A 24,194-nucleotide genomic window follows, 5' to 3' on the forward strand; every position below is an offset into this window, starting at 1 on the left:
GATGCCAAGGTAAAGTCCGCTCAGAGTTCGGTGGGCAATGAGGGCAGATGGTCAGACTGATTAGAAAGGGTCTCCCGGCGCGGCAACGTGGAGGGCGCGGAAGGAGTGATTTAACATCTTCAGGGTGAGAGGCATGGCAGGGAGCGGGGTGGCCGGCCAGTGGCAAAGCTGACAGCGGAAACACTGATGGGGGTGGGCCCTGCAGAACCCGGGGTCTGGCTCTGCGCGCAGAGCGTAGTGGGAGGGGCGGAAAGGAGACGCCTCCCGAGAGCTGGGCCCGACTTTCAACCCAATTAGGATTTGGGATTGCTTTTTCTTCCCTCTGAGCGTAATCTGACGCTGTGGGGGAGGGAAAAGCCGAAATCTGATCTTCCGCCGGACCCTGGGCTCAGTTAATATTTAATCAGATAGGATCGTCCGATGGGGCTCGGGTGGCGTGATCTTCCCGAGCACCGTGCGTCGCGCACCCACACCTTAGAAGATTTCCGCTCGGCGTCGAGGCGCGTGTAGCGCAGGCGGGGGCGCGCCGCTCAGCTCCAGGCCCGAGCCAGGAAAAGGGAGCCAGGCAGTGAGACCGCCCGCGGCCGGGTCGTGTCGCTGCAGCGCGCAGCCCCCCGCTCGGAGCTCCGGGCGCCCCCTCGCCTGTGTCCCTAGCCAGGGCCCCAGCTCCAGCATCGTCCTCCCCTGCAAGGCTCTAGGCGCAACCGGTGCGGATCGTGCCGCCCGGGTATTCCCTCCAGGACGCAAACATCTCCTCCAGCCCTGATGGGCACGGGCAGCTGCGGGCGGCTGCGGTGGCCGCTGCTGCTGCTGCTGTTGCTGCTCCTGGGCCCCATGGGCGCCCGCGCGCAGGAAGATGAGGATCGCGACTACGAAGAGCTGGTGCTCGCCTTCTTGTCCAAGGATGACGGCCCGGCAGACCTGGCTGAGCAAGTAGCCACTGCCACCTTCCACCGCTGCGCCAAGGTGTGCTTGCGGGCGCGGGATTGGGATGCAGGGGTGGCAGTCTGGAGTGAAAGATCTCCGAGGGTTCTGTGCTCACCAGGAGAGGAGCTTGGCGTGGGTAACGCGAGAGTGGGGGCGGCCTGCGCTTTAGGGTGCGGGAGGGTGAAGAGGCTGGGGCGTGTGGCCGCACCGTGAGTTGGAGAGGTGCGCGGGGGTGGGAGACAGGGAGGCGCGAGCACAGCACGTCCAGGATCGCCTGCCCAAATTTCAGACGTTGAGCACCTCTGCGACTGCTGTGGTTAAATGAATTAAAGCCTGGAACGCGCTTAGAACGGCGCCTGGCACAGAAAAAGTAGGCTTGCTATTTTGATGTGCCCTGACTTGGTTCGGGAAATAAGCTCTCAGTGGACGAAGCGTGTGTGATGGGGAGTGCCTGTGTGGGTGGCGGTGGGGGTCTTGGAGAGAGATGGCGCTGCTCAGGGCAGGCGAGAGGTGGGATACATGGCAAAAGTTGGTGCGGAAGGCATTTTCTTCATGCCACAGAACTCATGTTTTAATACTGCGTCCATTTCAGCCAAAGAAAAGAATCAAACAGAAGGGGAAGGGACAGAGTTATTCTTGAGACCCGTTGGGGCACTGGAGGCGGGCGGGGAAGGGCTGTGGGTGCTCTGGCCCGAGGCTGGCGCGCCTGGTAGCGGGGACACCAGCGGCAGAGCCCCGCGCCGCAGCCCACCGGGCGGTCCGCGGAGGCTGGGACAGGGATGGGCAAGGCGAGTTGTTTGAAGTTCTCTGTAAGACTCTGGCTGGGGTTGTGGGAAGCTCTCCCCGGGGTGGGGGCCGCTGGTTGCCTTTATTTTACTACCTTCTCAGGGCTCAGCGGAGGTCCCAGTTGCCCGGGCTTGGAGTCAGATCTGGCTCCATCACTCGCTAGCTGTGTGGTGCTTGGCAAGTCATTACTTAACCTCTTTGAGCCTCCGTTTCCCTATCTGTATTATTTATTTTTAATGGAATTTTTAACCGTTTTTCTTTCTTTATTGTGGTTTAGGTGAAAGTTTACAACTCAATTTCTCATTCAAAATCTTATACATGTATTGTTTTTGTGACATTGGTTGCGTCATTATCGTGAAAAGGGAGGCGATAATCCTTCCCGAAGTGTAGTTGCCAAGATTCGGTGCCCAGCAAATGGTGAAATGAAAGGAAAGGAACTCTGGTGACCATATGAGTGCCCTCACTATGTAAACCCAGGAAGGGATCAGTATAGGAGGTGGAACTAGTTATGTTCCTGGGCTGCAGTGTGACCTCCTGGTGACACGGACTTTGCTCTAAAACCGCCACTTCTGGGGCACAGGAGAAAACTTAGCTGCTAACAGCTGCCTGGCTTGTCCTTCTGGCCAGCCCCAGCCCCTCTGTCTGACATGTTCTGGGATGTGAGGCCCCTCACGCTGCCTGTGCGGGCTGGGTTAGCCAGCAGCAGAGGGAGGGCCCTATCTTCTTCAGTCTGGCTTTCACAGGGGAGAGGGCTTACTCAGTTCAAAGAGCCCTCTACTTTGTTCCTGAGCCTTTCATATTCTAGAATGATGTTGCTGGGTTGTGGCAGGATAAGAAAGGGCATTTCAATTCACTACCGCCCCCAAATAATTACTCTAGAAGCGTGGGTGCCCGATCCTAAAAGGTAAGCAAGCGCAGGCTAGAGAACCACCCGAACCAAGCACTTGAGGATATTTCTGCCTGAGTAGAAGCTTGGAACAGGAACCACCTGAAGTTCATTCATTCATTCATTCACTGAGTATTGTCTCCATTGAATTTAGAATGAAAATATTTTTGGCAGGGAGAAAAGGATTTTAGATCAACCGTTATATTTTACTCATGAGCAACTGAGGCTCAGAGAGGGGAGGCCTTACTCCCTCAGTGGGTTAGAAACAGACTCCCAGGCAAGCACTCATTCTACACTGCACAGGGTATCCTCCGATTTATTAGATTTTTATTTATTTATTTTTATTTATCAGAGGACATTTTAGATGGGTCTTTGAAGTTGAAATAGGAGCTCCACAGTGAGGGTGGCAGGAGAGTTTCATTCTAGGTGGAGGGAATAGCATGAACAAGGCCCAGAGCTGGGAAAGCTAGAGGTGGAGAATAGGGAGCACAGGTCCACAGGCCCTCATCCACCTTCTGAAATGCAAAGCGTTCCAAAAACCAAAAGGTTTGTTGTAACTTACTTGGTGGTAAAACCTAACATGAACTGACATGAGGTTATTTATAAAAACCAAACCAAACCCGCTGCCGTCAATTCCAACTCATAGCGACCCTATAGGACAGAGTAGAACTGCCCTGTAGGGTTTCCAGGGAGCACCTGATAGATTTGAACTGCTGACTTTTTGGTTAGCAGCCTTAGCTCTATAACCACTACACCACCAGGGTTTCCAGGTTATTTATTAAAAAAAAAATTTTATTTATTTTTTGTTTTATTTATTTATTTTATAAATATAGTCTTTACTAATTCCCCTTGTGTGAATATTCATATTCCTATGTTTGCTGCATAAACAATGGATTAGATTACAAGATGGTGCTGCAGATTCCTCTGAGCACCCTGACTGCCTAGGCCTGCATTTCTAAAATCCAAATAAATTCTTAATTTTGAAACCCACTTGGCCTATAAACCAAAAACAAACCCAGTGCCATCAAGTTGATTCCGACTCATAGCGACACTATAGGACAGAGCAGAACTGCCCCATAGGGTTTCCAAGGAGCACCTGGTAGATTCGAACTGCCAACCCTTTGGCTAGCAGCCGTAGCACTTTACCACTACGCCACCAGGGTTTCCATTTGGCCTATACTTGTAGATAAAGGATTGTGGACTCTATTCTACTCTGACTGGGGTCCAGTGTGCACATATTGAGACATGAGAGATGAAGCTGTAGAAGGAGGTTGAGGCAGAGACATAGAAGGGCCTCGTGCGCAAGCATTGATCTTGGACTTTACCTGTCAGGCTGTGGGGAGCCACTGAAGGTATTGGAGCAGGTGTGTGTCTGCGAGCAGTAGGAGCAGGCAAGAGCTAACTGAGATAAAACAAACCTGTTCCACGGCCTTGAATCTTTCCTCCCCACCACCCCACTTTGAGAAGTATTGCCTTTGCTCACTCAATCATCCCTTCCACCTGCCTGTGTTTGCAGAGCATCAGGCTGGGTGCTTTACACACTGTCTCTCTTAGCCTTCCCAACAGGCCTGTGCCATAGATATTATGGTCTCCACAATACAGAGGAGGCATCTGAGAGGCTGAGCAACTTGCCCACGGCCACACAGACAAGAAAATATTGAAGTTGGGAATTCAGGTCCACATTTTCCTGGCTCTAAAGCCCATGATACGGAGTTCCTGCATGGCACAAAAGGTTAAGCACTTGACTACTATCCGAAAGGTTGGTGTTTCATACCCACCCAGAGGAACCTCAGAAGACAGGCCTGGCAGTCTGCCTCCAAAAGGTCACAGCCTTGAAAACCCTATGGAGCAGTTTCACTCTGCACACATGGGGTCTCCATGAGTCAGAATTGACCTGATGGCAACTAACACCACCACCTCAATGTAAGCACAAGGCCTTGCACATAGCATGGCCTAATAAATGCCTGACATTAATGATTAAAGCCCGTGATGTTTTCCATATGCTAGACTGCCTCCAGAGGGGAGTCAGGGCTGTACTAGGATGGGGAGGGGTGATTTCTTCTTACTGGAGCACAGGGGAGACAGTCTAACTAGAAAAGCCTTTAGGAGGAGGTAGCCTCTAGACAGGGCCTCCAAGGGCAAGCAGGCCTTGGTTGGGCTGGGACAGACAGCTAGGTGCAGGTACAGAGGAGAGCCTGTTGTTGATTGTGACCCTCGGTTTCATTCTTGCCTGTCTGTCAAAGTGTTGGATAAACTATGCTAATGTTAATAGTTGGACTGTATGTGATTTTTGGTGTGTTTGCTTTTTTGGTCCTAATCTGGTAACTTCTCTTTTTAGTTTACTAGACTTAATTGCGTCTCTTGTTTCCTTTTGTTGTAATTCTAAATAGAGGTGAAATGCAAGTTCATAGAGGTTTTTCTGTTTTTTTAAATGTTATCATGTCACTTCTCCCTGGTCGGGACCAGGATGCTTGGAGGCTGCCGGGCACCTACATGGTGGTGCTGAAGGAGGAGACCCACCGCTCGCAGACGGAGCGCACTGTCCGCCGCCTGCAGGCCCGTGCAGCCCGCCGGGGCTACCTCACGAAGATTTTGCATGTCTTTCACGATCTCTTCCCTGGCTTCCTGGTGAAGATGAGTGGTGACCTACTGGACCTGGTGAGCCACTTGGGGTGGGCACCTCTGGAAAGGGCTGGGCCACCAAGTATATCCTGGGAACTGTCCTTAGTCTGCCCGTCACTGAAATTCAGAAGGAGACAGCACTTACTGGGTACCAGGCACAGTGGCTCCTAGGTTTACGTACAAGAACATCCTTTACGCCTCGCCATACTCCAGTGGTATGTATGTTCATCTTCATTTGAAAGACGAAGAGACTGAGATTCAGAAAGGATCACACAGGCAGTTAGGGGCAGAGCTGAGATCAAACTCAGGTCAGTCTGCTAACGACCTACTGCCTGGGGGAAGCCTGTAGGGACAAGGCCCCTGTGACACTCTGGGATTCAGGGCCCAGGGGAAGAAATTCCTTTGAAGCTGATGCTATACAGAGTAAGGCCCTCCTTTAGGACAGGGCTGTTCTCCCAGCTGTGTCCCAATGTCACATCTTTGGTGAAGCGGCAGAAAGGGACCTGGGTAGTTGTGAACTGCTGGCTAAACACCGCCCTCCAACCCCCAGTGCTTCAAATGCAAATTCTAAAAGCCTTTCTTGTTTTACTCCTTCTCTCCTGTCCTAACTGGAGGAGAGAAACACATGGTTCCCATTTTCACACTGCCCTCTCTTGGCTGGGAGCTTCACAGCCTCCTGCAGACATTGAGGCCCCCAGCAGGGCTGGGTTCTGCCCGAGGTCATACGGCATGTAACTGGCAGAGCCAGATGTGGACCCAGGTCTCCAAGCTCCACTGCATGACTGCAGCATGGTTCAATTCAATTCATCCTGTGGGGCAATGACATGGGTGGGACAGGGCCACAGCCCATGGGGACTCATAGTCTGGAGGGTGGGAGGGGGCAGATAGTAAATGCCTTCAATCAGTCTGCTCAACATACACTTAACAAGCACCTACTGAGTGTTGATGCAGAGAGGAAGCCGACCCAGCCCTTTCCTCTGAGCTCACAGTGAGAAGGAGAGACTGACCCGGGATCTCCAGTGCAGTTAACCTGGGGCAGTGTGCTCTGTACAGTGGCAGGAGTGAATAGATGCTGACACAGTGCTGGACAGCAGACCAGGGCAGCTTCTCAGGGGAGAGGAAGGCTGAGCTGGAGGCCTCAGACACTCGCTGTTGAGAGCTGGGCATCAGACCAGCCTGGGGTCAAGTCCTGGCTCAGCCACTTACTAGTTTTTCTAACCTGGGGCAAGTTCCTTCACCTCACTGAGCCTTAGTTCCCTATCTGGGCCAGTAATAGGAACAGTCATTTAAAGACTCAGTGAGATCCATGAAGTGTTTAAGCAGATGCCAAGTACAGAAACTCAGTGGGGTGTGTGAAGGGTTAAGGGAGGCCATGGGGAGATTAAAGCACCCAGAGACTAGTTGCAGTGGGAAGCTGTACAGCCAACAGGTCTGAAGGGCAAGGAGAGAATAGTGTTTCCAAGCCCAGAGTAAGCTGGTGGCATGGAGGATGGGCCGTCCAGGGGGCGCTGTGGTCCGGGAGGGACGCAGCCATTGCCAGAACCCTGTGCTGAAGCAGGGAGTGGGTGAAGGAGAAGCATTCTTGTCCCCCAGACTCTGGCTGGTGTCGTCCATTGACTGAGCCCAGCCAGAAGCTGCTGCCAGGGAGCCTGGGTGCTGCCGTCTGCAGGCTCAGCCTCCCAGGTTCCGCAGAGAATGGTGAAGAGTGGATCTGGGGCAAACAGAATTACTAGCACAGTTACAATGATTTGGGAGTCACGTCCAGGTCCTGAGTTCCACTTCCTGTCCAGCTTGCCCAGAGCCTGGGCTCTGCCTGGCTGCCTAGACCAGAAGTCAAATTGAGACTCCTTCCTAAAAGAACTCCTCAGAGCCATGCAGTTTGGCTCAGTGGCTGAGCTGTCGGAACTCTGGGCTGCCCAGCCTGTTGGAGTGAGAAAGCCCTGGCTCCCAGTGTGTCATCCAGGGCATCGAGATGGACCCTGGAGGACAAGGTGGGAAGATGCTGAGTCATGGGTGCATTCCAGGGACAGGTTCGATTAGGTGGGGGCAGTGGCCGTGGCTGTGCAAATGGCTTTGGAGCGCTCTGTCTTCCCACAGGCTCTGAGGTTGCCCCACGTCGAGTACGTCGAGGAAGACTCCTCTGTCTTTGCCCAGAGCATCCCATGGAACCTGGAGCGGATGATCCCTGCGCAGTACAAGGCGGATGACTACCAGCCCCCCAGTAAGACCCCGGCCACACCCTGTCCCCACACTCCAAGCTGAATCCACTTTTTCTGCTCTTCCCTCTCTCTCTCCCCCCACCCATGGTCCTCACCTCTCAGGGCCTCTAGGACTTGGCGTTCCCCACTGGCCAATTTTTCCTGTCCCATCCTCCACCACCTGCAGGTCCCCATGCTTCTCCATTACCCCAGGGAGGAGGCAGGAGCCTTTGCTTAAGTGAGTCCCTTTCCCACCTTCTAAAGTTTCTTGTTTGCTGCTTCTCTTCCTTTGGAATGGCTCAACCACACTTGTCTGGTTGTTGGGTGCCATTAAGTTGATGCCAACTCATAGTGACCCCATGTGGCAGAGTAGAACTGCTCTGTGAGGTTTTCTATGGTGTTATATATATGTATATGTGTATAGATATTTTTTCTGAGTCAGAATTAACTTGACGGCAACTGGTTTAGGTTTTTTTTTCTTATTGTTCATCTTTTATTTATTTATATGTTTATTTTTATTGTACTTTAGATGAAGGCTTACAGAACAAACTAGCCTCTCATTAAACAGTACACATGTTGTTTTATGACATTGGTTAACAGCCCCACAACATGTCAACACTCTCCCTTCTCGACCTTGGGCTCCCTATTACCAGCTTTCCTGTCCCCTCCTGCCTTCTAGTCCTTGCCCCTGAGCTGTTGTGCCCCTTAGTCTCATTTTGTTTTATAGACCTGTCTAATCTTTGGCAGAAGGGTGAACCTTGGGAGCGACTTCTTTACTGAGCTAAAAGGGTGTCCGTGGGCCATACTCTCGGGGGGTAGGCTGTACTCTTTATGAAAGCAGATCACCAGGTTTTTCTCTCGCAGAGCCACTGGGTAGGTTCGAACTGCCAACCTTTCTGTTAGCAGCTGAGCATTTAACTGTTTGCGCCACCAGGGCTCCTTACACTTGCCTTGGGGAGGGGGTAAACTGACCAATTCTTCCTAAGCACCCCTGGTCTCAGTGACCCCCAGCTGCCCTGAGGTGAGGACCAGACTCCTTAGTGGGATTGACAAGGCCCTGTTTGAGCTGCCCCCACAGATCTCTCACCCGCTCTCTCCCTGTGCTGCCTCCCTCCTAACATCACTGGACTTTCCATTTGCACAACCATGGCCCCTGCCCCCACCTGATCAAACCTGACCCCGGGTCTCACCCATGACTCAGCATCTTCCTGCCATGTCCTGCAGGTTCTGTCCTGATGCTCTGGACGACATGCTGGGAGCCAGGGCTGCTGTAACAAAGTACCACAAAACGGGTGTCTTATAAGAACAGAAATTTATCATCTCACAGTTCTGGAGGCTAGGAGTCTGTAGTCAGGGAATCAGCTGTGTTGATTCCTCCTGAGGACTCTGAAAAAGAACCTGTCCCATGTCTCTCTCCTGACTTCTGGTGAAGGCTGGAAGTCCTTGGCATTCTAGATTTCTGCCTCCATCTTCAAATGGGCTTCCGTCTGTCTGTCTCTCGCCTTCTGTGTCTTGAAGGACAGTTGCGACTAGGTTTAGGGCCCACCTCAAGATTCCTGGAAACCCTGGTGGCATAGTGCTTAAGTACTATGGCTGCTAACCAAGAGGTCGGCAGTTTGAATCCACCAAGCACTCCTTGGAAACTCTATGGGGCAGTTCTACTCTGTCCTATAGGGTTGCCATGAGTCGGAATCGACTTGATGGCAGTGGGTTTGGTTTTTTGGTTTGGTTCAAGATTCTTAATTTAATTACATTTGCAAAGAGTCTTTTTCCAAATAAGCTCACATTCACAAGTTCCAGGGGTGAGAAAGTGGGTATAACTTTTGGGGTGTCATCATTCAACCCACTATACTCCCCCAGGCTAGAAACAGATGTCAAGGCCCTTGCCTCCCACACTGGGATGCCCCTGGGATTGCCTCAGCCCTCACGGGCTCCCGGTGGGTACAGGAAATGGCAGGAGTGGAAGGCAAGGGTGTGAAATCTATTCTGGAGTCACATTAAGGGACTGGCTGGGGGAGGATACCCCTGGGGCTGTTGGGCTGGAGCAGGGGCAGAGGCAGGGGAGGACTATGCAGACAAGCGCAGGGCAGGCTCCCCCAGGCCTGGGAGCAGACACTCTTCATTCTTGGGGAGACCATATAGCACAGTGGTGATGAGCAGGGGCTCTGGAGCCAGCCTGCTGCACTCAAACCCAGACTTCTTAAGCCATGTGATCTCGGATAAGTCACTGACCCTCAGGTTCCTCTGCAAATGGAGGTAATAGTAGATCCTGTCCTGGAGACGGCTGTGAGGGCTACATAATGCATTGCTGAGGGGTGTGCGTTTATCTGTGCCTGGTACGCAGTGAGAGCACCATGGTTTTATCTCTTTTCCTTTCTCTTCCTCCATGCAACAGTAATTTCTGTAGCACCCACAGTGAGCAAGGCACTGTGCTAGGTGATGGGGATACAAAAGTGAACAATATGCACTTGGTATCTGCCTCCTCACAGAGTTGGAAGTGTGTAAAGAAGGTTAACACAGTATTTAAACAAATAGCTGCATGACACTAATTAGTTTGGGCTGTGGTGAGAGCCAGGAAGAAGTCCAGGCTGCTGTGAGTGTATATAGCAGGTAGGCCTAACTGATTGTTGTGAGATCTGGAAGGCTTCTTGGAGGAAGTGACATTCAAGCCAAGACTATTAGCAGCACAACAGGAAGGGTCCAAGCAGAGGAATGAGCGTGAACAAGAGCCCTGAGACAGGAGGGGGTGTGGCCTTTAGGAAATGAAAGAATAGGGACTAGAAGACAGTGAGGAAGAGCCGAGGCTGGCAGGATCAGCAGGGCTGTGGGTGAGGGTGGAAGGAACAACCTAACCACATCTCAGCTTCTCAGGCATGGCCCGGGCTGCTTGGTGGGAGGCAGTGAGCTCCCCACTCTAGAGGTATGCAGGCAGGCAGGGGCGCCCACTTGCCAGAAGCTGTAGAGCTTCCTGTGCCAGGCTAGAGGCTGGAAGAGGCCGTTCCAAGGTCCCTTTGCCCTGATAGTGATGGCTTCCCTGGAGGCCCCCTTTTCCTCTCCGTAACATGGGACAATAACCTCCCACTTTGCTTTGGGGGGTTGGGGGGAGGTGTGAGGAGAGAGGGCTGACATCTGGGAGGGGTCCAGCAGGCACTGTATCCCATCCAGTCTGGGCCCCTGCCCTTTCTGGCATCTCATTGGAAGCCCAAGGAATCCCCTGAAGGTGGACTTTGGCCTGTGCCCTTGCGGGAGCCGTGGAGGGAATGTGGGGAGTGGGCCGGGGGTGGGCACTGCACGCCGGGAGCCTCTCATCTGGCAGCATCTTACCAAGGAGCTTCCCCTTTGTGAGGACCACCTGCTCCCTGTTGGCCGTGCTCACAGCCACCTGTCCCTGTCCTGGCAGGACAGCAGGCTGCGGTAAGCTAGAAGCAACCTCTGCTCTCTGGCCTGTATTTAGAAGGCGAGAGCGGCCTCCCTGAGCCTCAAACCTTGGCTGTGGCCACACCCCAGGCCCCTTGCCAAGCTCAGCTGGGATGTCACCTCAGAATCTCTGTGGGCACGGTGCCCACCCCCTGTGCTGCTGGGCCCTGGAACTGCTCCTTGGAGCAGATGGTGCTGTGCCCGGCCCTGAGCATGGGTGGGCCAGGGAAAGACACTCAGCATCCTTAGCTTCCTTTCTGCCAGGAGGAACACGAGCCTCAAGCTCGCCTGGCGTGCTCTCCTATAGATGTGCATTCTGTGTGGTTTTACATCTAGAGAGAGAAACAGGCCCTGTGCCCTGCGCTTCATCAGCTCTTATCCTACCGGGATGTCTGCTGATGTATCCATCTCTCCCGCCAGCCTGGGAGCCCTGAGGCCAGGCTCTGCGTTAGGCAGTGGTGCCCAGCTCCTTCTGCCTCTGCCATGCTCAGTCGCAGACTGAGCTGTGCCCCCAGCACCTAGCCTGGGGCCTCTGCTCAGTGCACAGTTACCGTGGCTTACGGGATCCTGCATGGTCTGGCCCAGCCACTCGCCAGCTCACTGTGTGGCTCTCCCCCTTCGACGTTCCACAGCCTGCTTAGTGTCTAGTCACTCCTCCAGTGTGACCAGCACCCTTTGGCCTCAGGGTGCCCTCAGTGTGGCAGCTGGCATGTGGTAGGTGCCCACTGATGAATGAGAACTATTCACACACTTGGAGGAGGCGTCTGAAACCAACAAGGAGCCCTGACGCATCCTGCATCCTGGGAGGACAGGCAGACTCTTGTGAAGCTGCCCAGCTTGACACAGAGGTGAGGATGGATAAGCAAGGTGCATATGGGCTTACTTGTGTTTACTTACTAATCTGTAGTGCACAGGTCAGCTGAGCAGGGCTATGGAACATCGAAGGGGGAGAGTCACACAGCGAGGCTGGCGAGGTGGCAGGGCCAGACCATGCAGGACCGGGCAAGCCCTGGTAAGTGTGTACCTTGCTTACTGGTTAATCTGCCCCTGCCCAGAAGTAACAAACGTGTTCATGGGTCTGGGGCTGGCGGAGGTTCCAGCCAGGACTGGAGGCCGTGGCATGGTGGATGGCGTGTGCACAGGTGGGGTGCTGGCAGCGTGGGTCAGATGGGCTCTGGCTTCACCTCAGGGTGGCACGGTGCAGGGGGACAGTGCTACGTGGGGGCTGGCCTTGTCTGATATCAGCTAGGGCTTCTCAAAGCAGTCACTGAGCCACTCTGTAATGGGTTGACTGGTGACCCTCAAAGATATGTCCACCTCACAGGAACCTGTGAATGTGACCTTATTCAGAAAAAGGATCTTTGCAGATGTGATTGAGTTAAGGATCTTGAGACGAAATCATCGTGAGTTATCTGGTTGGGCCCCAAATTCAAGGCAGAGGGAGAGCTGGGGCGCGCGGAGGAGGTGGCCACGTAAAGGTAGACTCTGAGACTGGAGTTACGCAACCATAAGCCAAGGAGAGCCAGGAGCCATGAAGAGCTGGACGAGGCAAGGGAGGATTCTTCTCTAGAGTCTTTGGAGAGAGTGTGGCCCTGCCAGCAGCTTGATCTTGACTTCTGACTTCTAGAATGGCAAAAGAATAAATTTCTGTTGCTTTAAGCAGCGGAATTTGTAGTCGTTTGTTACGGCAGTCCTGGGACACTAGTCCGGGCTCCGAGCCTCTGCTCCCTCATCTGTCCTGAGAAGAGACTGTCCACCCTGCAACACTTTCTGAGCATCACTGGGTGGCCGTGGAGATGTGCTATGGGGAGCAACGCTGACCGACAACCTCCAGGCCTGCCTCTTTGGGTCAACCACAGATTCACGCTGAGGCCATGCTTCTGGGCTGCTGCCAGCTTGCTCTGAGCGTGGTGGGAGCACTGGGCCAGGCCATTTCTGCCCAATCTGGGGCTCCTTTAATGGACAGTCTCTGCCCGGGGTCTCCCATTGCCCTGCTGACGTATTACCAGGCAGGTGGGTTTTCTTACAGGGCCCTTGTGTTGGTTATGAGGACTTTTCAGAACATCGTTGCAGTCTGGGGCTCTTGCTACCCAATCATCCTTCCTTCCAGCTCTCCTTCACAGGTGTTAGTCTGTTGCAGGCTCTCCCCGCCTTCTGCTCCCTCTGCTGTGATCCTGCAGTTAGCTCTCTCAGAAAAGCTCTTGCAGGCCTAATCCCACCTTAGTGCCTGCCTCCTGGGGAGTCTGAGCTGACTCAGAAGTGCTAGTGTCTGTACGCTGACACTGTGGGGTGAAGTTCCAACACTGCGGATTTCCCTGAGGCTGTAACTTATGTCAGCTGGCCTCCTGGGCTCCTTGAGGAATGGAGAAAGACATGGTCTTGGGGCCAGGAGGCCCAGGCTGACGTGTCTTCTCTGAGCTTCAGTTTCCCATCTGTGAGATGAGTGGCTGGCTCACATGACTCAGACATCCCTGTTAGCTTTGGCCTTTTATTCTCCAAATCCTATTCAGTCTCAGTAAGATATAAAAGGGTATAAATGGGGTTGGCTTATTTTATGCCATAATATTTATTAGTTTTTGAGTGTCCATATTGTTATTGCATATTAATATTAATATTAAGGAGCCAGATTGCATAGTTCACATCCTGGCTCCCCCATTTGCCAACTGCGTGACCCTGACCAAGTTACTTAACCTCTCTGTGCCTCCCTTTCCTTGTCCATAAAAAAATGATGTAATAGTATGTACCTTGTGAAGGGTTTTGAAGATCAAATGAATTAATATATTTAAAGTGCTAAGAATAGTGACTGAGATGTAAATAGTTTATATATGTTAGCTATTATATTGACCACTATCAATTGCTATGATGCCGAACAGGTTTTGGTGGAACTTCCAACTTAAGACAGACTAGGAAGAAAGGCCTGGCGATCTACTTCTGAAAATCAGCCAACGAAAGCCTTGAGGATCACAATGGTCCAATCACATTGTGCATGGGGTTGCCATGAGTTGGAGACCTACTCGATGGCAGCTGACAATAACAACAGCATATTAACTATTATATTAATGCTTTAAATATTGTATTATCCTCTCCCACAAATGTTGCCTTGGAAAGATGGCAGCGGCCTGGTGGAGGTATATCTCTTAGACACTAGCATCCAGAGTGGCCACCGGGAAATTGAGGGCAGGGTCACAGTCACCGATTTTGAGAATGTGCCAGAAGAGGACGGGACTCGCTTCCACAGACAGGTAAGTGCCCTCTTGGCCATGTCTAACAGGAGAACTACCTGCCCTTCACCACCCTGGCCTGGAGGGGGATGGGGACTGCCATCCTCAGAGCTTCCTGGCTGCACTGCTCTCCTGGCCTCCCAGCTATCATTGCCCCTTCCCTGCCATCAGACATGGGGTGGGAGTGTCTATTGTCCAGTGGCCTGCTGACATATTACTGGGCAGGTGGACTTTCTCACGTGGCCCCTGTATTGGTTGAGCAGGCGAACAAGTGTGAGAGCCACGGGACTCACCTGGCAGGGGTGGTCAGCGGCCGGGATGCTGGTGTGGCCAAGGGTGCCAGCCTGCGCAGCCTGCGCGTGCTCAACTGCCAAGGGAGGGGCACAGTCAGCAGCATCGTCATAGGTAAGTGATGGTTCCAGACGGCACTGGTCTCTCCATCTGGGCCTCGTTTGGGAGGTGGCTTAAGCTCAGAGACAATTAAAGAGTCCTGATGGAGGAGGCTGAGGCAGCCCGCTTTAGGGCCAGAGAGTCTCAGAGTGTCAGAGCTGGTTGGGCTCCCACTGGTCCAGATGGGGAGACCGAGGCCCAGAGAAGGGTGGATCTCAGCCCAGCCACACAGCTTTGACCACCAGGTCTGTCTACAGCTCCCACTGTCCCTCTTCTTCCCTTCTGAAATCCTTTAAGAGATTATATTTTGTCATGCTTTTTAGAATTGATGGACCCTTGAGATTATATAAGTAAACTTTCTCCATTTTCTGCTTGCATGCCTCTATGCGGGCAGCTCTACTCTGTCCTATAGGGTCGCTATGAGTCGGAATCGACTCGATGGCACTGGGTTGTTTTTTTTTTTTTTGATGCCTCTAAAACCAGAGGACTCACTCCCTTGCATTACTGATTGGGCCCTGCAGGTCACCCAGCCAGGTAGACTTGGTGGAGAGACTGGCAGAGGACTTTTCTAAAACTTTTACAGGTTACTCCATCAGGTACCCCTGGCTGGGCCCCAGGTGAGGTCCAGCTGAGAACCAGGACTCTGGAGGCCTGTGGACAGAGAAGAGGAAGGGAGCTCTCATTTGCTGAGTTCCTCCCATGGCCAGATACTGAGCGAGGGATTTTGTACACCACACCCTGAGGCTGGCATTGTGATCCCTGCTCAACAGTGAGGAAAACAGCCCAGTGGGGGGAGATGACTTGCCCTGGCTCACACAGCTAGAGCCATTGACCTCACTGGAGAAGTTGCTGGCACCCAGCAGGGCTTGGCCTCCACTGAAGGTCCCTGAGTCAGACCCTGGCCCCTGAGCCAGTGGAGCATCCTGTGAGCCTGTTTGAAAGGCTGGGGGAGACCTAGGAGTCTGCCTTGGGATCGGTGATCTCTGCCCAGTGATGTTCCTATTCGGAACACACATTTTGATAGTGGGTTTTTGATGCAAGAATCAATAAGGGCTTGCCCCATCAGGTGACCCCTTTTGCCTACCCCACCCCTTTATTGACTGACCCAAGCTCAGGCAGGCCAGTCCCAAAGGTCAGTGAGACGGGGAGAGGCCACGTTCCTGAAATCGCTCCCCGTGTGAAAGGCCTTCTCCAGGCCTGGTGCTCTGGCCTTGGGTTGCTTCCTGGGGAAGAACACATTTCCTCTTGGGGCCCTGGTCAGTGTATCTAAAGCCCTTAACACATTGCCTGGTACAGGCAGGTGTTCAGCAAACAGTAACTGTTACATTCATTGTTATGGTCAGTTTCCTCCTCTGTAGGCAGGCGATTGAGATAGTGTGTCAAGTGCTAAGCACAGCCATATGCACATAGTAAACCAAAACCAAGCTTGTTGCTGTCCAGTTGACTCATAGCTACCTTACAGAACAGAGAAGAACTACCCCATAGGGTTTCCAAGGAGCAGCTGGTGGATTTGAACTGCCAATCTTTTGGTTAACAGCCCAGCTCTTAACCACTGCAGCTTAATAAATGGCAGCTGTAACTGTGGTTTTTATTCCTCACTCCCACCCCACCTCTGCCACTTGGCCCTCTCCTTGGCATGAACCCCAACTCCCGTCTTGACCGGAGGCTCCGGGAATGTCCCAGAGGCCCAGATCCAGAAAGTTCTGAGAGGTCAGCCAGACCACACCCCATTTGGCAGAGAGAAGCTGTCAGCTCCAGGCTCCCTGGCACCTCAGGGGCTGAGCTGATGTTAGAACCCAGGTCTCCAGGCCAATAGGCTAGAACTCATAGGCTGGTGAGAGTTTAAACCGTCCCACCATGATTCTGGAGCCCTGGTGGTGCAGTGGTTAAGAGCTCAGCTGCTAACCAAAAGGTCGGCAGTTCGAATCCACCAGCCACTCCTTAGAAATTCTATGGAGCAGTTCTACTCTGTCCTGTAGGGTCGCTATGAGTCAGAATTGATTGGATGGCAACGGGGGTTACCATGATTCTACATACTCAGCTCTAGATGGGGAAGCGAGGGCTGCAGGGGTCAGAGCGAAGGATGCTATCAAGGATGGGGGTCATGAGCCTCACCAGCTCCAGGGTGTGGATTCTCTTTTTTAATTGTGGTGAATATATGTGTAACAGAATATCTGCCATTTCAACATTCTTCACCTGTATAATTCAGTAACGTTAATCATGTTCATCAAGTTGTGCAGCCATCATCATTTTCCATTTCCAGATTTTCCATCACCTTAAGCTTGGTTTCCCCTAAGCAGTATGTCCCCTTTTCCCCCTCCCTCCCAGCCACCCCCTGTACACACTTTCCTACTTTGGATATTTCATATACGTGGGGTCATACAATATTTGTCCTTTTGTGGCTGGCTTATTTCCTTTAGTATGATGTTTTCAGGGTTCATCCATGTTGTAGCATGTATCAAGGCTTCATTTCTCTTTATGGTTGAGTAATATTCCACTGTATGATTATAGCACATGTTGATGGATATTTCGGTCGTTTCCACCTTTTGGCTGTTGTGAATAGTGCTGCAGTGAACACTGGTGTGTTGCATGTGTCTGTTTGCATTCCTGCTTTTAGTTCTTTTTGGGCATATACCTAGGAGTGGGATTGCTGGATTGAATGGCTTTTTTTTTTTTTTTGCTTCACATTTTTTAGAAAAATTTTAATTTTACTTTAGATGAAGGTTTACAGAACTAGTTTCTCATTAAACAGTTAGTACATACTGTTTTATAATATTGGTTAACCACCCCATGACATGTCAGTACTCTCCCTTCTCAACCTTAGGTTTCCTATTACCAGCTTTCCTGTCCGCTCCTGCCTTCTAGTCCTTGGCCCGCGGCTGGTGTGCCCTTTTAGTCTCGTTTTGTTTTATGGGCCTGTCTAATCTTTGGCTGAGGAGAATCATATGGTAATTTTTTGTTCAACTTTTTGAGGCACTGCCATACGGTTTCCACAGTGACTGCACCATTTTACAATCCCACCAGCAATCGATGATGGTTCCTATTTCTTCACATCCTTGGCAACGCCTGTAGTTTTCCATTTTTAAACTCATAGCCATGTTAATGAGTATGAATTGATATCTCATTGTGGTTTTGATTTGCATCTCCCTTATGTGGCACAGGAGCCCTGGTGGCATAGTGGTTAAGTGCTTGGCTCTGAACCAAAAGGTTGGTGATGAATTGATATCTCATTGTGGTTTTGATTTGCATCTCCCTTATGTGGCACAGGAGCCCTGGTGGCATACTGGTTAAGTGCTTGGCTCTGAACCAAAAGGTTAGTGGCTTGAACCCACCAGCCACTCCACAGGAGAAAGATGTGGCAGACTGCTCCGGTAAAGATTTACAGCCTTGAAAACCCTATGGGACAGTTCTACTCTGTCTTACAGGGTCGATATGAGTCAGAACTGACTTGATGGCAATGGGTTGGGTTTGGTTTGGTTTTTTAATAGTTAACAACGTTGAGCAGCTTTATTATGTGTTTGTTGGTCATTTGTGTTTCTTCTTTGGGGAAATGTCTGTTGATGTCTTTTGCCCATGTTTTGATTGGCTTGCAGTCCTTTTGGTGTTAAGTTGTAGGAGTTCTTCATATACTCTGGATATCAAACCCTTATCAGATATATGGTTCACCAAACTTTTCTCCTGGTCTGCAGGTTGTCTCTTCACTTTGTTGATGAAGTTTTTTGATGAACAAAAGTTTTTTAATTTTGATGAGGTCCAATGTATCTTGTCTTTTGTTGCTTGTGTTTCGGTGTCATATGGCATGGAGTCTTTTAATCCTCACAACACTCCCCATTTTATAGATGAGGAAATGGGTCTCAGAGGGGTGAGGTCACACAGCTAATGAATGGGGAGCCAGGACTTGAATTCGAGTCAAGTGACCTAGTGCTGCTGTAATAGAAATACCATAGATGGGTGGCTTTAAAGAATTCATTTTCTCATAGTTGTGAAGGCTAAAAGTCCAAGTCAGCGTCTTGGCTGTGTGAATTCCTTCCTTGTAGGTAGTCCAGAGCATTCCTTGGCTCCTTGGCTTGTGAGGTGAGCCTCACGTGATATCTGTCTCCCGCCCCTGCCGCCTCGTGTGTGTGTGTGTCTAATCTGCTGTTTTTATAACCCAGAAATGATTAGATTTAGAACCCAACCTATTCAGGTGTAATCTATTCAATATAACAAAACTCTGTTTCCAAACAGGATTGCATACACACATAATGTAAAGGGGTTAGAATTCCAGCGCATATGTTGGGGGGACACAGTTTCATCTATAACATTGGTACACACTTAAAATTCTAGAAATTTGAACTGAAGTCTGTATGAGGACAGACAGCAAGCAAGGTTGTAGAGGTCAGAGATGGGGGCAAAGTAGGCCCTTCGTTCTTTTCCGTGTGAGGACTTAAGCTCTAGGTGCCTCAGTTTCCTAGAAAGGGATAATAGCTATTATTATAGGATCATGTAAATTAGTATATTGGGGCACTTAGAAATGGAGGCCAGTTGACTGGGTTTATTGCTGCCACGGTTGTTAATACTCTTCTGGTGTCCGGAGGGAAGGTGGGTGGGGTAAGGGGAGTGGTATCTCCCCAGGTTTTGACCTCAGCTTTGTCCTCTCAGGCCTGGAGTTTATTCGGAAGAGCCAGCTGTCGCAGCCCACGGGGCCGCTGGTGTTGCTGCTGCCACTGGTGGGTGGGCACAGCCGGGTCCTCAATGCTGCCTGCCAGCGCCTGTCCAGGGCCGGGGTGGTGCTGGTCGCTGCTGCCGGCAACTTCCGGGATGACGCCTGCCGCTACTCACCAGCCTCGGCTCCTGAGGTAGGTGCTGGTGCCACTGTGCCCCAGGGCGGGGGTTGGGGGGAGGTAGGCACGATGGGGGAGATGTGGGGACTCCTATGGTGTGTTCCTGGAGGTGGCAGTGCCCAAGCTTCAGTAAGAAGCTGTCAGAGACCCCGAGTGCCAGAGCTTGGGCAGAGGTGAGACTTGAACTTCCACATTCCTAGAGTCCAACTGTGTCCACTTGGCAGCCCACCTGGACACAGCATGGTCCTCCACTCCTCCCACACCACGCAGCTGCGTCCCATGTCCTGACCATTCTCCTCCTAAGCGTCTCCTGAATCTTACCCCTTCACCCCATGCTTACAGCCTCGGCCTTGTCTGGGCCCCATCCCCTCCCCGCAGGGTTGACACAACAACATGTCAGCTTCCCCCCTCCCCAATCTCTCTGCAGCCCACCACATAAGGCCTCAAGGGCTCATTCTAAAACACAACCTACCTACCTCACTGCCCGGTACCCTCAGGGCCTCGCCATTGTCTGACTGCCCCCCAAGGCCCCAAGCCGCCACCATTACCTGAGTGAGGCTCACGAGATTGGGGCCAGATGAGGGCTCAAGGTCACTCATTTGACAAACATCCACAGAGCATCTGGTGTGCGCCAGGTCCAGACGAAGCCCCTACCCAGGAGGGCTGACAGTCTGGTGGGCATGCGTGGCCTGGACATTCATCTGGTCAGCGTTCGCTGGCCACCTACCATGTGTCGGGGTTGGGCACCTCAGGGAAGGAGCTCTTCTAGGAGTTCACAGTCTGGGGTGGGTGGGGGTGGGTGTGCAGTCGTGAACCTGGCAGTACTAACGTACTTGGCTGCTAACTGAAAGGTTGGAGGTTTCAGTCTACCCAGATATGTCTTGGAAGAAAGGCCGGGCGATCTACTTCTGAAAAACTAGCCATTAAAAACCCTTTGGAGCACAGTTCTACTTTGACACACTCAGAGTCGCCACGAGTCGGAATCAATTCGAAGGTGACTGGTTCCCCCCACTTCCCCCTGGCCTGTCAGAGAGGCTGTCCCTGGCTGCGAAATTTAAAGTAGCATAAAACAAACAAAACTCAACACGTCCTCTCCTCCTTTGCTCTCTGTTTTTCTCAATAGCACTTACAACTGCCTTATACACCAAAAGTTTTACTGTTTGTTTATTGTCTGACTCCTCCACCGGGATGCCAGCTCCATAGGAGCAGGGGGTATGTCTGTGTGGACACCACCAGCATCGGGAGTGGGCCTGACATGTAGGGACAGAGGGCAGCACTGGGGCAGGAGTCAGAGATGTCACTTGGGAGCAGACATTTGAATTGGGCCCAACCAAACCCAGTGCCGTTGAGTCGATTCCGAATCATAGCGACCCTACAGGACAGAGTAGAACTGCCCCATAGAGTTTCCAAGGAGTGCCTAGCAGATTCAAACTGCCGACCCTTTGGTTAGCAGCCGAAGCACTTAACCACTATGCCACCGGGGTTTCCGAATTGGGCCCAAACGGGTTATACAGGGGTCTGCCAACTCAGGTGGCAGGGTCTCAGTCTGTCCCTGCAGCCTCTCCCCTATCTGCCATCCCTCTTTGCACCTGTTCAGGTCATCACTGTTGGGGCCACCAATGCCCAGGACCAGCCAGTGACCCTGGGAGTCCTGGGGACCAACTTTGGCCGTTGTGTGGACCTCTTTGCCCCAGGGGACGACATCATCGGTGCCTCCAGTGATTGCAGCACCTGCTTTGCATCACAGAGTGGGACATCACAGGCCGCCGCACATGTGGCTGGTGAGTTGCTGCCCCACCACCTCGGACCGCCATGATTCTAACAGCCCCTTTGGCAGGCAGGTCTACACCAGGACCTCCTTGTGCCAGGACCTCCATGTGCCAAGCTCTGTGTGCCAGGCCCTGTGCTGGGTGCAGGGGACCAAAGATGAGTCAGACCTGGCAGTGCCCTCAAGGACACTCAATTTGATGGGGAGGCAGGTGCACAAACAGAGGCTAACACTGCACAGTAGTCAGGCTGGGGCAGAGGGAGCCCAGAGGAGGCACCTGACCAGCCTGAGGGTCAGGGAAGGCTTCCTGGAGGAGGGACATTTGATCTGGGCTTGGAAGGATGAATAGGAGTTTACCTGGCAAACCAAACAGCAATTGGCAAGGCCTAGAGGTGTGAGAGCAGGATGTAAGAAGATCTTACTGTTTGGCTTTCACTTGGCAAGTGATTAAGGTGTTTTAACTTTTGGAAGAAAAGCTGGGTGTGTCTGTGTGCAGGTGTGTGTGTGTGTGCATATGTGTGTGCACACATGTGGGGGCCACATGCGGGCATGTGGGTGGCGAGTGTGTGCATATGTGTAGGCATGTGTGTGCATATGTATGCGCATGTGTGTGCGTGCATGTGGGCACGTGTGCAATTTGTAGGCGTGTGTGTGCATATGTGTGGGCGTGTGTGTGCACGTGTGTGTGCATGAGCAGAGGAGTCCCCTGTGAGGAGGAGGGCAAGGCCACCCCCATCTCTTATTGCCTGCCCCCTGACCCTCTGCACAGGTATCCTGGCCGTGATGCTGACCGCCGAGCCGGAGCTTACCCTGGCCGAGCTGAGGCAGAGACTGATCCACTTCTCTGCCAAAGGCCTCATCAATGAGGCCTGGTTCCCTGAGGACCAGAGGGTACTGACCCCCAACCTGGTGGCCACACTGCCCCCTAACGCCCATGACGCAGGTAAGCGGGTGTCCTGGGAGCCCTTGCAAGGTCCTGGACAAGCTCTTCTTCTCCCTCCTTGTACCAGGAGGGATGTCCTACCTACCTCCTGGGGAGTGGGGAAGAGAAGTCAGAACTGGCTGTGAACGGGCTACAGCATTTTAACGGAAAAAGTTGAACACGTTCTTTAAGCTCCCCCGCCGAATTAAAGATTCTTCTGGAGTCCTCTGTGAGCAGAGATCCTTGATGGAGCCTCCAGCCACACCCCCGACCTCCAAGGCTTTGTTGCAGGTGGGCAGCTGCTGTGCAGGACTGTGTGGTCGGCGCATTCAGGGCCTACACGGATGGCCACGGCTGTGGCCCGCTGCGCCACTGACGAGAAGTTGCTGAGCTGCTCCAGTTTCTCCAGGAGTGGGAAGAGGCGGGGCGAGCGCATTGAGGTGACCTGCCCCCCTCCCCGACCTTTGTGTATGTCGTGCATGGTGACCCCATGGGTTACAGAGTAGAACTGAGCTCCATAGGGTTTTCTTGGCTGTAATCTTTACGGAAGCAGATCACCTGGCCTTTCTTCTGCGGCATCGCTGAGTTGGTGGCTTTGAACCACCAACGTTTCGTGGAGCACAATGTGTTTGTGCTGCCCAGGGACCTCAGTGTCAGGAAGGACTTTGGAATAGGCAGAGCTGCCCATCCACACAACAGTCTGCCTTGGCAGGGGTGAGCTCTTTGTCCCCAGAGGTATGAGAGCAGGGCTGACTGGCCCCTTGGCAGGGATCCTGAAGAGGGTTCTAGGGGCTAGGACCAGGTGCCTCTGAGTGGGTCCCTGCCAGCCCCCTACATCCTGGGTTTCTGAAGCCCTTTCTAATGCTGGTTCTTGTTTCTATCTTTGGCTTCCAGGTCCGAGGGGGCAGACGAGTCTGCCTGGCCCACAATGCGTTTGGGGGTGAGGGTGTCTACGCCGTTGCCAGGTGCTGCTTGCTGCCCTGGGCCAACTGCAGCATCCACACAGCACCACCAGCTGGGACTGGGATGGAGACCCATTCCCGCTGTCACCAGCAGGGCCACGTCCTCACAGGTAGGAATTGAGTCTCGCCCTGGGGCAAGGAGGAGTTCATGTCTCCTTATGCACCCAGTCCCCTCCAGGCTTGGTCCTCCAAGAGCATACTCCATTGACTCTGGAGCTAGATTGCCAGGTGCGAGTCCCACTTCTACCACATCTGTGCTGTGACCCCGGCAGATGACTTTACCTCTCTCAGGCTCAGCTTTCTCCTCTGTCAGAGGGGATGATGTTAGTATTGCCTCATTGGGTTGCCATGAAATGGGGTAACATCTAGAGCACTAGTTCTGGAACATAGTAGGCAGATAACGAAAGCCAGTGCTGTGCATGAGGAAGTTCAGGCAGGGCTCAGAGGCTGGATCTGAAAGCTGGGCAAACCTTAGCTTGAATCCCACTCCACCACTTAACAGCTGTGTGACCTGAGCAAGTGACTTAACATCTCTGTGCCTCAGTTTCCTTATCAATAAAATGGGAATGATGGGGTTTAGTACATAACTGCCCCATAGGGTTTCCAAGGAGCACCTGGTGGATTCAAACTGCTGACCTTTTGGTTAGCAGCGGTAGCTCTTAACCACTGTGCCACCAGAATTTCCACCTTGGTGCTAGGACGTTATAAATGCTATTATCATTATCATCACCCATTGCTCTAAAGCCCATTCTCTGATATAGGCAACTACCCCGTGTCAAAAACATGCCCTGGGCACCATGACTGGACAGATAGCTGGAATCTGCAGATGGGAACCTGGTGGGGAGGAGGCACTTGGGCCCCGCTTGGGTAGAGCATGGGATGTCCCAGGGAGGGTTTGGGATGGTGGGGAGCAGGCCTGGAACATCTGGCTCAGGAGCTGTTTCTCATTGAATGTGTACTGGGGAGCCACTGAAGGTTTAGGAGCAGAAGGGTGACTAGTAAGGGCCTGGCTCTAGGCAGAGAGGCTGGCTGGGTGTGTGGGGTGGATTTGCAGTGGAAAGATGAGCCCAGTCAGGTGGCAGTGCCCTCATCTAGGGGAGAGGCTCGGCTAAGTCCAGCATATTGCTGCCACGGTGTGCATCAGGCTCCTGGCTTGGTGGAAGTCATTGTGTTCCAGACACTCTCCCCTTTTGGAAAGCCCAACAGAGAAGCTTAAGGGCACATGCTGTTCGGAAGACATAGGAGTCTCAGAATCTCCACATCAAGCTGACT

The 24,194-nt window shown here is 52.4% G+C and overlaps 1 protein-coding gene across 2 annotated transcripts in view; it reads left to right on the forward strand.

The window, feature by feature from the left end:
- Positions 1–334: 334 nt before the first annotated feature.
- Positions 335–24,194, forward strand: part of PCSK9 (proprotein convertase subtilisin/kexin type 9) — a 28,396-nt gene continuing 4,536 nt past the window's right edge. Inside the window, exons 1-10 of one of the 2 annotated variants that reach the window (XM_010591240.3) lie at positions 335–966; positions 5,066–5,257; positions 7,319–7,442; positions 13,978–14,078; positions 14,321–14,462; positions 19,089–19,285; positions 20,868–21,051; positions 21,808–21,981; positions 22,252–22,400; positions 22,855–23,032. In XM_010591240.3, the coding sequence (XP_010589542.2) occupies positions 766–966; positions 5,066–5,257; positions 7,319–7,442; positions 13,978–14,078; positions 14,321–14,462; positions 19,089–19,285; positions 20,868–21,051; positions 21,808–21,981; positions 22,252–22,400; positions 22,855–23,032 (1,642 nt within the window). In that variant the 5' untranslated portion in view covers positions 335–765. Of the gene's footprint in view, positions 967–5,065; positions 5,258–7,318; positions 7,443–13,944; positions 14,079–14,320; positions 14,463–19,088; positions 19,286–20,867; positions 21,052–21,807; positions 21,982–22,251; positions 22,401–22,854; positions 23,033–24,194 lie in introns of both variants that reach the window. The other variant, XM_010591239.3, reaches the window with a different exon arrangement.

This window comes from Loxodonta africana, chromosome 3, assembly GCF_030014295.1.
Source record: "Loxodonta africana isolate mLoxAfr1 chromosome 3, mLoxAfr1.hap2, whole genome shotgun sequence".
In the NCBI taxonomy this organism is placed as follows: domain Eukaryota; kingdom Metazoa; phylum Chordata; class Mammalia; order Proboscidea; family Elephantidae; genus Loxodonta; species Loxodonta africana.